Source organism: Denticeps clupeoides, chromosome 8 (assembly GCF_900700375.1).
Source record: "Denticeps clupeoides chromosome 8, fDenClu1.1, whole genome shotgun sequence".
NCBI lineage: Eukaryota > Metazoa > Chordata > Actinopteri > Clupeiformes > Denticipitidae > Denticeps > Denticeps clupeoides.
Window position 1 is genome coordinate 20663915 of NC_041714.1, and position 15131 is coordinate 20679045.

At 47.3% G+C, this 15131-nt stretch overlaps 2 protein-coding genes across 5 annotated transcripts; one reads left to right on the plus strand and one right to left on the minus strand.

Moving 5' to 3' along the window:
* Window positions 1-2491: 2491 nt before the first annotated feature.
* On the plus strand, window positions 2492-9246 carry sec23ip (SEC23 interacting protein). Of its 2 annotated transcripts, none has more exons than XM_028989033.1 (18): window positions 2492-2716; window positions 3017-3468; window positions 4057-4270; window positions 4355-4548; window positions 4710-4799; window positions 4897-5014; window positions 5098-5187; window positions 5284-5425; window positions 5501-5709; window positions 5787-5887; window positions 6174-6323; window positions 6603-6698; window positions 6782-6949; window positions 7026-7181; window positions 7640-7742; window positions 7841-8032; window positions 8564-8726; window positions 8844-9246. In XM_028989033.1, the coding sequence occupies exons 1-18, from the start codon at window positions 2584-2586 to the stop codon at window positions 8923-8925; spliced, it is 2853 nt and encodes a 950-aa protein (XP_028844866.1). In that variant the 5' UTR covers window positions 2492-2583; the 3' UTR covers window positions 8926-9246. The 2 variants fall into 2 exon arrangements, with proteins under 2 accessions (XP_028844866.1, XP_028844867.1); XM_028989034.1 differs by having other exon boundaries at window positions 7841-8026.
* An 856-nt stretch (window positions 9247-10102) lies between these two features.
* On the minus strand, window positions 10103-15043 carry csgalnact2 (chondroitin sulfate N-acetylgalactosaminyltransferase 2). 3 transcript variants are annotated; one of them, XM_028989064.1, is made up of 8 exons: window positions 14938-15043; window positions 13562-14463; window positions 13039-13255; window positions 12866-12967; window positions 11749-11930; window positions 11480-11574; window positions 11318-11399; window positions 10103-11225 (listed from the first exon to the last, which is right to left on the minus strand). In XM_028989064.1, the coding sequence occupies exons 2-8, from the start codon at window positions 14187-14189 to the stop codon at window positions 10933-10935; spliced, it is 1599 nt and encodes a 532-aa protein (XP_028844897.1). In that variant the 5' UTR covers window positions 14190-14463; window positions 14938-15043; the 3' UTR covers window positions 10103-10932. The 3 variants fall into 3 exon arrangements, with proteins under 3 accessions (XP_028844897.1, XP_028844896.1, XP_028844898.1); XM_028989063.1 differs by having other exon boundaries at window positions 14894-15040; XM_028989065.1 differs by lacking the exon at window positions 14938-15043 and adding an exon at window positions 14768-14894.
* Between the last annotated feature and the right edge of the window lie 88 nt (window positions 15044-15131).

Sequence of the window (15131 nt, forward strand, 5' to 3'; positions counted from 1 at the left end):
ATCGCGTCATCGCCGACTTGACCCCGTGAACCCGGACGTAACTGTTACGTCACGGCAGTTCTTTTAGAGCCAGTTCGTTCAAAAGATTCAATTATTAGGCAACTTCCTTTCCTTTGGCAAAATGGGTCAAAAGAAGGACTTGACAGGCTCAGAAAAGTCAAAAATAGTGAGATATCTTGCAGAGGAATTCAGCTTCTGAAGCGTGATCATCGAAACAATCAAGTCATTCAAAATAGTCAACAGGGTCGCAAGAAGCGTGTGGAAAAACCAAGGCACAAAAATAACTGCCCATGAACTGAGAAAAGTCAAGCGTGCAGCTTGCCACCAGTTTGGCCATATTTCAGAGCTGCAACATCACTGGAGTGCCCAAGAGCACAAGGTGTGCAATACTCAGAGACATGGCCAAGGAAAGAAAGGCTGAAAGACGACCACCACTGAACAAGACACACAAGCTGAAACGTCAAGACTGGGCCAAGAAATATCTCAAGACTGATTTTTCTAAGGTTTTATGGACTGATGAAATGAGAGAGTCTTGATGGGCCAGATGGATGGGCCCGTGGCTGGATTGGTAAAGGGCAGAGAGCTCCAGTCCGACTCAGACGCCAGCAAGGTGGAGGTGGAGTACTGGTTTGGGCTGGTATCATTTAAAGATGAGCTTGTGGGGCCTTTTCGGGTTGAGGATGGAGTCAAGCTCAACTCCCAGTCCTACTGCCAGTTTCTGGAAGACACCTTCTTCTGAACAGTGGTGTCTGGGAGGCTGTGGTTGCTGCTGCACGCAATGTTGATGGTGAACTGATCAAAACACTGACATAATCCATGGATGGCAGGCTTTTGAGTGTCCTTGCAAAGAAAAGTGGCTATATTGGTCGCTGATTTGTTTTTGAATGTCAGAAATGTATATTTGTGAATGTGGAGATGTTATATTGGTTTCACTGGTAAAAATAAATAATTGAAATGGGTATATATTTGTTTTTTGTTAAGTTGCCTAATAATTATGCACAGTAATAGTCACCTGCACACACAGATATCCCCCTAAAATAGCTAAAAATAAAAACTACTTCCAAAAACATTCAGATTTGATATTAATGAGTTTTTTTGGGTTCATTGAGAACATGGTTGTTGTTCAATAATAAAATTATTCCTCAAAAATACAACTTGCCTAATAATTCTGCACTCCCTGTACTTCCCAGCAGACTGTTTACCAAGCTGATGGTGTCATTATTGGGTTTACTAGGCTTCACATGTTAAGTTGTTTATGTATACATGCATTGCAATAAAGGCGCCTAGTACACGTTTGTCCTCGTATCCGATCTGCTGATTATACCCACTCATGATAGAAGGATTTGGCCAATTATGCACGTGGGTGTTGGACGTCTTCACTGGCAGACCACAGGCGGTGAGAGTTAGGAACTGCGTTTCTAGCAAGGGTGCGTACTCAGTCCTCTGCTGTACTCCCTCTACACCCATGTGGCCACTCACTGCTCCAACACCACCACAAAGTTTGGTGATGGGGTTCAACTACGATGAGATGGCCTACATGGAAGAGGAAGAGAACCTCACCCTATGGTGTCAGGAAAACCACCTCCAGCTGAACCTCATCAAGAGGTCAGCATCAGTGGGACTCCAGTCAAGAGGGTGAGCAGCTTCAAATACCTGGGTGTCCAGAAGACCTGAAACAGAATCTGAGACAGTTACATTTACAGCATTTACCAGACGCCCTTATCCAGAGCGACTTACAATCAGTAGTTACAGGGACAGTCCCCCCCTGGAGCAACTTAGGGTTAAGTGTCTTGCTCAGGGACACAATGGTAGTAAGTGGGATTTGAACCTGGGTCTTCTGGTTCACAGGCGAGTGTGTTACCCACTAGGCTACTACCACCCTATACAGTTGAGAAAGTTCAGGGTGTCTCCAGACCCACTAGGCTACTATCAGTATCACCCAGGAATATGACTCCGGCCATGACTGAGGGACTCGGGAGGAGTTTCTGTCGTCAGTCCATAAGGATGCTGAACGAGGAGATGCCACCGTGACACAGCACTACCTGGTACGTCGCCCCGCTGATCTGAAATCAGTGTTTCTTGCAGTGATTGGCGAGACACGGTGGGTGGAGCAAGCTGATTACAAACCAGTTTAAAAAAAAACTATTAATAACAATTGTAAGATTCTAGAATCGCGGTCCAGTGTTAATCCGCCTATCTGGAAAAGGTTTTGATTGCGCCACGAAAATGAGCTGTTAATATTTACACGTCTACATATCGAAAATGAAATTACACCGATAAAAGTTCTCCCCCGCCCGGCTAACAGATGGCGCTAACAAATGTTTGTCGGCTGACTCGGTAATCGATTGTTATGACCCGTTAAAGGACCACGCGTACATTTTCCGCTGATCTGTATACCAGCGCGATTGGACGTCGACGGCGCGCGTTTCCTGCTAACAGGCTGGTGTGCATTGTTAGCAAATCGACCGAGTCGACGCTCCCCGCAGCCCGCGGCGTCGAGCAAGAGCCGTCCCAGATCCGGGTTGTGTGGAAGTTGCGGCCGCGTCAGCTGGACGGCGGGCGACGTGTGAACTCCGAGCGAAAATGGCTGATAGGAGAAGCGGCAACGTCCCGAACTCGAGCGCCAATTTATTGTTCTCCACGGCGCCGGAGTTTAACTTTAACCTGCCGTTCATCCCCGTCAGCCAGGCCACGGGCCCCGCAGTTCTGTCCGGAGGTGAGACGGGGGCATTTTTTAAATGCTTTTTTCTGGATTTGTCAGCTAGCATGTTTGGCTAAATTGGGTTAGCGGGTTTTAATGATATTTACCTGGTCAGCGACAATAAATGCCACCTGGGCAATAGCGGGTTACAGTGGCTTTAATGCCCCCAGAGACATGTCACCTTAATACGGGTTACACTTCTGTTAAAGCGGGTCATCATGTACCTTTAAAAATATAATGATGTATTTTTTTTTCTAAGTAGAGGATACGAGTGACGTTACTAACGTTTAATAAATAATAATTTCCCCCTTTTAGATGACTCCACTGATGTTGGAGAAGAGGACAGTTTTCTGGGACAAACCAGCACCACCGCAGCTCCACAGCACTCCACCCTGAGCTACTTCTCCAGCTCGTCCAGCGGCAGTGACCCGTTTGCATCTATCGGCCATCAGCCGTTCCCACCGCCCGTCTCCTCTTCTGCGGGCCCGGCGCCCGTCTCCGGCCCGCCGGTCTCTCAGTTCGGCGGCACGGTTTACCAGAACCCGGTGGGCCGATCTACGCCGCCCCCCAGCGCGGGGACCCCGCCGCCCCCGCAAGCCACACCGCAGCCGTTCAACCCGTACCGGCACACGCCCACGAGCAGCCGAGCGAGCCCGTACATCCCCGCCCCCGAGGTCCAGCAAACGATGTCTCCGCACAACTACAACGCGTACGCCCAGCCGCCCCCGGCACAGACGTTCCCGCCTGCTGCCTCCGCGTTCAGCAAGGTCGTCTGTCCAGCGATATTTCAGTTTATATCTGTTCATATCAGTTTATCGAAGGTCCCCTGACATGAATTTTTTTGCTTTTATACATTTACATTATTTATCAGACGCCCTTATCCAGAGCGACTTACAATCAGTAGTTACAGGGACAGTCCCCCCCTGGAGCAAAGTGTCTTGCTCAGGGACACAATGGTAGTAAGTGGGATTTGAACCTGGGTCTTCTTGTTCATAGGCGAGTCAGTGTAGATAATGTTTTAGGGGAGGGGTGGGAAACATTTCCCCCTTATGACATCACAAATTCCAGATCAGACTGTCTGAGCTGCCACTCGAGCAGAAAGACCAAAGCGCTCTTTACACCTATCGCCGTTTCAGGATCTTAGACAGACTAGGGGAACTCATATTGATGTTAAATAAACTCAAAAAGTCAAATTTTCATGATTGGGGACCTTGAAGACGCAATGCTATGAAATTAATTTGCAAAGGAGGGAGGGACATAATTATGGAACACTGCTAGATCATGGCAACTGTTCGACTAATGTTATGACCAAACTGGGAGTAATGTAGATGGTGCCTGCTTCTCTGCTCTTCCAGCCTCCACCTCCTCCTGCACAACACCCAGTGCCACCAGCAGCTTCTACTATGACAGGACCCGTTGTCCCAGCCAACCCCATGATGCCATATACTTATAATGTTTATGAGCCTGTACAGCCGCATTGGTTCTACTGCAAGCAGGTGGAGGCCAAGAGTGTGTGGCTCCCATTCAGTATTTTTGATTCGCTCCAACTGGAAGAGACCTTCAATTCAGGTAGGCACTATATCTGAATCTCTCGATGTCTTATATCAAGCCGATTGCAAGGTCTCTAGTGTAAAATTACATTCTACCTGATAGTCCAGCCGGATCCGGAGAATGTGGTTCTAAACACGGATGGAGGTCGCTACGACGTGCAGCTCTACGACAGGATGCGCACCGCCGTGTATTGGGAGGAGGAGCCCACGGAAGTGCGGCGATGCACTTGGTTCTACAAAGGAGATTCGGACAGTCGTTTCATTCCCTACTCAGAGGAGTTCAGTGAAAAACTGGAGGTCTTGTGCTCATGCGTTCATTTGAGAAATCTTTTAGTGGACCCTATGAATGCAGTTCATGGTTATTGCAATTATTTATGGAATGTTATGGAGTATTTACAGGATATATATATATATATATAATTTTTTTTTTTTTTTTTTTTTTTTTTTCCCCCATCCAGGCAGAATATAAGAAAGCTGTGTCTACAAATCAGTGGCACCGCAGGCTGGAGTTCCCTTCAGGGGAGACTATTGTCATGCACAACCCAAAGGTTAACCTTTATTCAGAAACACATATTGTGTCATATTTTTTTCCATTGTTGCAATAACTATTTACGGATGATAATCGTTTGAATTGGAACCCTCCAGGTGATTGTTCAGTTTCAGCCTTCAGCCATGCCAGACGAGTGGGGCACTACTCAGGATGGGCAGACTCGGCCCAGGGTGGTAAAGAGGGGCATCGATGATGAGCACGATGTCCCTGATGGTAACGGGCCATACCTTCACATCCATTTAATATCCGGGTGATGAGTTTTGCAATGAATCTCTGTGTACTTGTTCCCTCAATAGGCGAGATGCCACAAGTGGATCACCTGGTGTTTATGGTGCATGGGATTGGTCCTGTGTGTGACCTCAGGTTCAGGAGTATGGTGGAGTGTGGTGAGCGCGATAGCGTTACTGTTGTAGGGCCATGTATATCTTACAGTTATAGAGTTATGTACTCTGTAGTTATTCATAGTCTTTGTGCGATTTTAGTGGACGACTTCCGCGCGGTGTCTCTGAAGCTCCTGCAGAGTCACTATAAGAAGGCTCTTGATGATCATACCATCAGCAGAGTAGAATTCCTGCCAGTCCAGTGGCACACAGCGTTGCATGGTGATGCCACAGGGGTGGACAGGTACGTCTCAGCCCTTATCTTGATCATAGCGATGACGACTCGTTTGTACTGTAAAAAGCCTTTTGCTCACTACAGACGAATCAAGAAGATCACACTGCCGAGCACAGGTCGTTTACGGCACTTCACTAATGAGACCCTCCTAGATGTCCTGTTCTACAATAGTCCCACCTACTGCCAGACCATCGTGGACACAGTTGCCAGTGAGATCAACAGGCTCTATGCTCTCTTCATGCAGCGAAATCCTGACTTCAGGGGAGCCGTGTCTGTTTCCGGACACAGTCTAGGTGCAAGAGCTTCCATTCGGGAATCAGTATAGTAAATAAATTCAATATTTGTGTGTAACCTTTTGTGTGCTTTACAGGATCCTTAATTCTTTTCGACTTGCTGTCCAATCAGAAGACTGGATTTTCTCCATCGTGTCTGCCAACAGCCAACGGAATTAACCCATCTGATGTCAAACAGGTATCCATTCAGCAAGGATTAGATTATTCAAGGGGACTGTTATGTTTTAAAAGTTGAGGTATAAATAAAAGTAGTCAGTGTTACCCCCCCAAAAAAGAGAATGTTTTGGATTTTGTGAAGAACTTTGTCCCATCCTGATATCAACGTGGTGTGGTTATTTGCTGTACTAGTACTTAATAGCATAATTTGACAAGATAGCCACGTTGTTCTAGCCATATAACATATAGTCTCAGTCTTATTTTACACAGCAAAATAAACCTCTTTTATTCCCAATTTTCCTTCCAAGGGTAATAATGTGGTTTCTCAGCCACCAGTAGAACCAGAGTCCAAAGAAGATGGGGAGGAGTTTTCCGACTTATCCGCTCTACTGGAGCACCTGGCTCTCTCCGAGTACCAGAGCATATTTGAACTGGAGAAGATCGACGTCGAGTCTCTTGTAAGAGAAAAATGTACATTATCATCATTTCATCTCCAGGCAGTGGTGGCCTAGCAGGCAAGGAAAGGGACCCGTAATTGAAAGGTTGCCGGTTCGAATCCCGAACTGCCGAGGTGCCACTGAGCAAAGCACCGTTACACTAAGGCTGACTGTTAAAAGCAGAGGACCTACATCTTTGTGTCACCATGTGCTGTGCTGTGCTGTGTTTTACAATGACAATCACTTCACGTTCATATCAGTGCCATGATCTAAGTTGAATGTGGGCTTTCCCCCCTCTAGATGATGTGCACTGTGGATGATCTGAAAGAGATGGGCATTCCTTTAGGCCCACGCAAAAAATTTGCCAAGTTTGTTAAAGAACGAGCGAATAAACAGGTCAGTGAGCGCTTTTTGTGGCCTTGTTTCTACTCTTTTTGTTGTACGGGGATTTGTAACAACACTGTGTGGGTAATTTACAGGCAGCAGCATCAGAACAAGCTGCGGCATCTAAAGAAAGTGCCAAGCAAGCTCCATGCCCACAAAATGCAGAACCCATGCCGCAGTCCGCTCCTGCGAAGCTTCCGGTTGGCAGAACAGTGTCGTCCATCCACGTTGATTACAGCTACTTTGAGATTGGAACAGGGCAGGTTAGTTCCTCGTTTTGCTTTGTGCCCTTTTTTAAAGTGTGCATTTCATTGGTACAGAAAGTGTTTTGTCTTGCAGGTGTCCGTTGTGTATCACACTCTGGACTTTGAACCTGTGAATTTCTTCGCGCTGGGTTCCCCCATTGGGATGTTTCTGACCGTTCGCGGTTTAGAGAGCATCGAGGAGAACTACCAGCTACCCACATGCAAGGGATTCTTCAATATTTACCACCCGGTTAGACGTCTGTTCTGTCATATACATTTTATTATATAGAAACTCACTTTTTTTTTTCTTTTTGAAACCCACGATTGTAAAACATGCCAACCCAGAAACCAGCTACAGCCTCCATTTTTATTAATACACATGCAAAAAAAAATGACAAATAAAGTGTTGACTGCGCAAGTTTGGACTCTCAATAGGTCCTGCCTGTTCTATAAAAAGAAATGCATTTGCTCATGAGATGATTCTCTTTCATACTATAATTATTTGCTCCTTGCACATTTCTTTCACCTTGCAAATGCACAGTTAATATTTATTCACATCTGCACACACACACGTAAGTACACTAACTATTTTATTTATGTTAAAAAAAAAAAAACTTTGCCTTTGTATGTGGATGGGGGGGGGGGGGGTTTATACATGACAATAAACACTTTGAATTTGATATCAGCCTTAAAGCGGTGTGCTTTCAGTTGGACCCTGTGGCATACCGGATTGAGCCCATGATCATGCCTGAGCTGGACATCGCGCCTGTTCTGATCCCCCACCACAAGGGCAGAAAGAGACTACATCTGGGTACTGATCTCAAGCTGCTCTCCCCTTTGCTCAGCTGTGACTGGTTGCGTGTTGCCGTATTATTGGAGTGATGCTTTGTGATGTTCTGGGTCATGCAGAACTGAAGGAGAGCCTGTCGCGGATGGGCTCAGACCTAAAGCAGGGCTTCATCAGCTCCTTGAAGAGTGCTTGGCAGACGCTCAACGAATTCGCCCGTGCTCACACCTCCTCTGCCCAGCTGCAGGCACAACTGGCCATCGTTGCAAACCAGATTCAAGAAGAGGAGAAGAAGCGGGAAGATGAAGATGAAGGTGAGTCAAACCCACAGAGGACGTGGAAATTTCTGTTCCTTGCTCAAAACAAACAGTATAAACCTGAGTAATAAAAGTAAAAAAAACAACAAAAAAAAAACACGCATACACCTTCCGGATATACAGGACAATGAGGTGAAGAATAATGCTTCCAGTAGGTGGCAGTAGTGAACCTACAGTAGATATATTTGATTCTGCTTAACACCAGAGGACTATAAAATGTCAGTGTCCTGAGATCATCCAAATTCTGGAAGAATCCATCTAGCCCCATGAACCCCGTGGCATTTGTGCAAGTACATTTGCAATTACATGTTATCTATGGGGGAAAAAAAGCCCACATGTGGTGACCTAGCAGTGAAGGACCGTCCCCACACACTGCTCCCCGGGCGCCTGTCATGGCTGCCCACTGCTCACTCAGGGTGATGGGTTAAATGCAGAGGGCACATTTCACTGTGTGCACCGTGTGCTGTGCTGCTGTGTATCACAATGACAATCACTTCACTCTCACATTAGAATCACCGTGTGTTGCAGAAAACAAGATGGTTGAATGTTCCGAGGTCCAGAAGGAAGAGGATCCACCAGTCAAAATCGGAATGCTGAATGGAGGGAGACGAATCGACTACGTCTTGCAGGAAAAGCCCATTGAGAGCTTTAATGAGTATCTCTTTGCTCTTCAGAGTCACCTTTGCTACTGGTATGTATACTACATTAAAATTGCATCTAAATCGACTGCTTCCTCTTTGTGTGCTATATTTTATTTGATTTTGTTTTTGGCGGTTTAACCTACATTAACATTTGTTGATTTCCACAGGGAATCTGAGGACACGGCCCTGCTGATCCTGAAGGAGATTTATAAAACCATGGGCATATACCCTGAGCAGATGGTGCATTGACAGCATTAGTCCTTGGTCAAAGCAACTTTTAACATTTGCAGTAGTAGATTATAGTTGTTCCAAGTACTTGCTGGATTCATTTGAAATATTTTTTTTTTATTATTATTATTGTAGCTTATTGTATAAAGATGAATACATATGTATTACGCCATGTCTTAAATTAAGAAAAACAAAAATCATATTAGTGGATTAACACCACAGTATGTGTTTAAAGGACATTTTATAGCCCAAGCAATGGTGTTCTTTTGGTGTTTACCAGACATATGACTTTAAATTCTCACACACACTGAATCTCACAATAAAATGAAGAGCTCCTGGGTATGTTGCATATGGTTCCTTCCTCGAGTTAGTTTATGTAAAGCAAAGATAAGCTCATTCACGACTCGTTTAAATGTAGCAGCTTCTGTGAAGAACGCAGACCTTCTGTTACTACTCTAACCTGTAGGGGGATCTTTTGTGATTCCAAGTCACTTGCTGTGTTCCTGGGGCAGCGGTGGTGGCCTGTAATCGGAAGGTTGCCGGTTTGAATCCCCGACCGCCAAGGTGCCGCTGAGCAAAGTACCGTCCCCACACACTGCTCACTTATGGGTTAAATGCAGAGGAGACATTTTGTTGTGTGTTCAGTGTTTCACAGCGGGTCATTTCATGGTGTGGTCTTGAGAAACTTTTTATAAACTTCAGCGTACACGTATAGGAACTGTGGTTCTGCTGGCAGTAGGCTCTAAAGTGAGGCAGGAAAACTGCACAAATGGCCTTGCACACCGGGACAATGGTGGCCTAGCAGGGAAGGAATTGGGACTTAACCGTTAGGTTGTGGGTTCAAATCCTGAACGGACACACGCTGCTCCCTGGGCGCACTTCATGGCTGCCCACTGCTCACTAAGGGTGATGGGTGAAGGGAGGGATGGTACTTTGCCCGGTGGCACCAGAAGGGCACCTTACAACACATTCTGAACTTTTTCCATGGTCTCAGTTCAGTAAATGTGTATGAAGGTCACCGAGATGAACCTGTGGACAAGAAATATTATTTCCTTCAAGGAAAGTGCCAGTCAGTGAAAAATAGTAATCCTGGCATTTAAAGGTTTTAGTCGTGCACAACAAACGTGGTGTGTGTGTGTGTGTGTGTGTGTGTGTGTGTGGATGATGAAAAATATAACACGAGAAACACACACACACATACGATTACATTTTTAATTTATAAAAGTGGCCAGTTCAGACAATAGACCGCACTATCATGCTAGGTTTGAGGCGAAGAGCTTCGTACACAGCAGGTAAACAGCATCTTTAGTGAAGGCAATTAATCATCTAAATTTCCAGATTCGAGGCACATGAAGTAAGACGCTGCTCTGCCTTCTGTAAAGGACTGCATATTTTAAACACAATTTTGCCACAGCTTAACGGCTTTTGAGTGGTCAACTGAGAAAAAAAAAAAAACATTTTAAAACTGGTTCCGCTTTCCACAAACTAGAAGGTGGCGTTTTAATATTTACAGGTAATAATAATAAAAATAAAAAATAAAAATACCCTATCAATAAACCAATGCTTAATTTTTTTAATGCCTAAAGTACATGGTCACTGATTGTCCCTTTTAGTCGTGTCAACTAACGTCCCTTTTCTCACAGAACATTCAAGTTTTAATTGAAAAAGATTGGCTCTAAAGTTGTTAAAATCAGAAAACATGAATGTAATATTTATATTACATTAGAAACATAGGCAATTAAATGCCTTTGAACAGATTAACACTATTGGTTTTCTGGTCTCTGAGAGGCTACTTTATGAGAACTACTTTACGAAATGAGTTTTGACATTTTTCATTGACGTGCTTTTGAGACGCTTACATCACAGAGTAAGCGGAACTTTATCGACCAGGTCATTTACACAATAAAACAGATTTTTTCTTCAGTCCATTTTCAGGTTTAACACCTGAGGATAAATCTTTTTTTTTTTTTAACAGTATATACCTGGTTCAGTCCAAAGGTTTGCTCTACATTCAGCACTACCTTCGGGCTAATCTTCGGGTCTCATCTTGGTCTTGTAGGCCTGCTTTCGGAGGTGGCTCTCGATCTCCTCTCGAAACACCAGCATGCCCAAGTGTGAGTGTGACGCCTCGTTCATGGCCTTGGACTGGATGCACATGCGGTACTGCTCGGGGGTGAGCTCATCGGCGCACTGCTTCTCGTGCCACAGGTGGAAGAGCCCCAACACCGGGGTGCGAATCACGATCAGGTCGCTCCGCAGGTACTTCCTGTACAGGTGGACGTCCTCCACACCCCATCCTTTCACCTCCAGGTCAAATCCCCCTGAAAAGACATTGTTTGGGGGTCGTAGTTCACATTCACCCAGGAGGAAAGTCAAGGAAAGTCAAGCAAAGTCAGTAGACGACTCAACTTACCAATGCTGAGAAAGTCCGACCGGTACTGACACGTCATGCCAAACCCAAAGTCTCTCCAAAACCCTGCATCCTTTTTATGGATCTAAACATGAACAGAAACATTCTGTGACTTTTGCAACACCAATGCAAAGTGTATAATGAGCAAACGTGCAATTCGCTTACCAACTGATGCTCAATGGGTGGTGCCAGCTCGAGGTTGCCATAAACTATTGCAGGGTTATAAAGGCTGAACACCACTGGATAGAAGACTCGTTTGTCTGTGTTACAAAGAAAATACGTTAAGGCAACAGTTTGGTGTTTTTTTCCTAATTGGTTATACTTGGTTTGGAGACGTTTGGGAAAATAAGATGCCATCAGACCGGCTGCCTAAATGTACTTTTTAACTGGATAATAAAATAAACTCAAAAAGTGTGAGGGGGGGCGGAGCCTACTGGGAATGGCGTTGAGGCGGCAGGAGTTGAGAAACTCGAGTGTGAAGTAGATGTCCACGTCACAAAAGAACATGAGGACATCGCCAGGCCCCTTCCACGCGTGGGCACCAATATCCAGGCCACGTCCGCGGGAAAACTCCTCATCTACGGGGACTAGTGTGTAGTTGGCAAAATTCTCCTCTCTGTCAAACGGTGGGAGAAGACATCAAATGAAACATCATCACAAGCTTATATCAACCAGCCTTAAAGGTACCCTGTCATGAAAATTTGACTTTGTGAGATGTTTGAACATTCCCCGAGCCTGTCTATGGTCCTGCATTGGCTAGAAACGGCGATAGGTGTAAAGAGCGCTTTGGTTCACTGTTCAGAGAGCTGCAGCCCAGACAGTCGGATCTGGAATTTTTTCCCCTTATGACGTCATAAGGGGAAAGGTTACCTCCCGTTTCTCATGCGGTTTCCACCCAGAGAATTTCCCGCCCCTCCCCTAAAACCTGATCTCCACCAACCGTCATGGCTTCCAAATGGAGTGAAGCATTGCAGTTGCTCTGTGACTGGATGTAAAAATGAGCACAAATGTATTTTTTTAGTTCCGTCACGCGGGACTCTGAAAAGAAAAACAGCGGATTCATTTTATTTTTTCTGGACAAACGCCGACACGACTTCCTGTCTGCACCAAACATTGTGATTGGTGAATGGTGTTGATGACGTCACATCCGCGAATGCCCGCTCAAGTTCTATAGGCCGGTCTCCTCCTCGTCCCACCTCATTAGCATTTAAAGCTACAGACATGTCCTGTGACGCTGCGTCCTGGGAAATCTCATTGTGGGACTGGATCAAAGTGGCACCTTCAGATACAGCATTAGGAGACGACTAAAACATTTACAGCATTTATGAGATGGCCTTATCCACAGCGCCTTACAATCAGTAGTTACAGGGACATTCCCCCCTGGAGACACTCAGGGTTAAGGGACACAATGGTAGTAAGTGGGGTTTGAACCTGGGTCGAGCGTGTTACCCACTAGGCTACGACCACCCTGACTAAAGACCGATATAAATTCCATGTCAGGGGACCTTTAAATGATCTTGTCACCTGTGAAATTTTTTTGAAGTTACTGACCTGGCCATCTTTTGAAGAGATGCCTTCACGTCAAGTAAACCAACGCGGCCGAAGTACACCACGGTGAGATGCACACGCTTGTCCTGGTCCACGCATACTTCTCTGCGAATGACACCAAACATCAGGGCCCCTTCTGCGGCAGAAGAGCTGTGAGGCGCGGCGCGGACACTCACCTGAAGTTGTGCAGGAACTGGCTGAACGTCTCCGTCCTGCCCGAAAGCGGCACTATGAGGTTGATTACGGTGTGCGTGGCGTCCACCGACACGCTCCGCACCTTCATCAGGGGGCCAAACGGACGGAAGAGGGTGACGTGACGGAACTCGTTGGAGTTGTCCCTCGCGAAGAAAAGCTCGTACAGGGTGCCTTTGTCGCGCTCGGTCCGGTACAGTCCTTACAACGAGAGAGGAAATCGTGCTTTTATTAATCCGGCACGTTGTACAGTACAAAGTCAGCTTTATTGTCAATTCTGCAACATGTACAGGACATACAGAGAATTGAAATTGCGTTACTCTCAGACCCATGGTGCATACAAGTAACATTAAACACAAACAGTAACATTATATACAAGGGTATAAAAATAAGCGTAATATATATCATTTAAAAACACAATATACAAATAAGGGCACATGGTGGAGAGCAATGTAGTGCAACAGAGCTTGTAAAGTGTAAAGAGAGGTAGCGGACTCGTGAACTCACCCTCTATGAAATGGCTCTCCGTGTAGGTCTGTCTCTGCATCGGCACGCCGTCGTCTTGGCCCTCGTCCTCGTCGGGGTTGTTGATGACGTCCAAGGCTGCCTCCACCGCCTCCACCAGCTCGTCGCGCCGGTCCTTCCGCACGGGCTTCTCCTCGGGATGGCGCGTCAGGCCCGTCTCCAGCTGGTAGACCTTGCTGGACGTGAAGCTCTCGAACGGCACCACGGCGTACTCGCTGGGGAGCCGCGCCCCCGTGCTCACCTCGGCCTTTTCGATCTGCGCGTGCAGGTACTCCAGCAGGTCCCCCGGCTCCTGGTCCCTGCCGTCCGCGCCGCCCTGGAGGACCTTCAGCTTGTCGCCCATCTCCTGCAGCTCCCGCTTGAGCTGGGCGATCTGCCGCTTGAGGCTGCCGGCGCGGCCGGCGTGCCGCTCCTCCTGCTCCTGCAGCAGGGCCTGGTAGTACTCCCTCCCGTGCGGCTCGGCCCCCGGGCCGCCGGGCGGGGCCAGGCCGGCGTCCGCCGGCGGCGTGCACTCCAGCAGGTAGGCGAACAGCAGCAGGGCCAGCAGCAGGAAGATGGCCAGGAGGAGCCAGCGCGCCCTGCCCTGCAGCGGCACGCCCCGTCTAGGCATGTTCGTCAGCGGCGGCGGAGGCGAGGGCAGAGTTGGCTTCTTCGCGCTCTCTCTCCAGGCGGGACGGCGCCCGGGCCCATTCAGGCGAAGAGGGCCGCCGTCTCCTCGCGGCGGCCTGGGAGGCGACGCCCAGGGCGTTCCCGGACACGCAGCGCGGGACAAGGAGAGGACATGCCGACAGGCTTCACCATCCGCCGCTTAAGGCCTGCGGCTCCTGGACACGGGCGGCTTCTGGCACAGAACCATGTCCTGTGATCTTCATCTGTGCCGGAGTCTGAAGCAGGAAAAACACGATCAAGGAAAATGTTTTATAGATGTTTCACAAAAAAAGTTAGCTTTTATTGGGACAGGTGACTAAGTAAACAAGAGCTGCAACTAAACTCATTTACATTATTTATCAGACGCCCAGAGCAACTTACAATCATTAGTTACGGGGACAGTCCCCCCCCTGTAGACACTCAGGGTTAAGTGTCTTTCTCAGGGACACAATGGTAGTAAGCGGGATTTGAACCTGGGTCTTCTGGGTCACAGGCGAGTGTGTTACCCACTAGACTACTACCACCCTCTTGGCTACCTACCAAACAAGCTTTTGTCTATCATCTCCATGTAGGAAGTAACACAACAACCCTTGGGAAGCTACATAACGGTCCACACGCCGCACGCTTCCTGCAATAATGGACTCCGTCGCCGTCGCATGTACGAACCTCGGCGTTTTCCCGACAACGCCCGCTATGTCGACGTGCAGTACCTCGCCGTGGACCGTGCGCATCTCCTTCCCGTCAGCGCCGCGGCACAAACGGAGAGCCGCACGCAACGTTTCAGACGAGAAGAAGGGCGCCTGGTCATTTCCGAGGGCTGCCCGGCGAGTGTTGTCAAAATAAAAGTCCCCGTCCCCTCTACATGTCCCGTCCCGTCCCTTTCTGACTCCACTCCGTCTCGTGC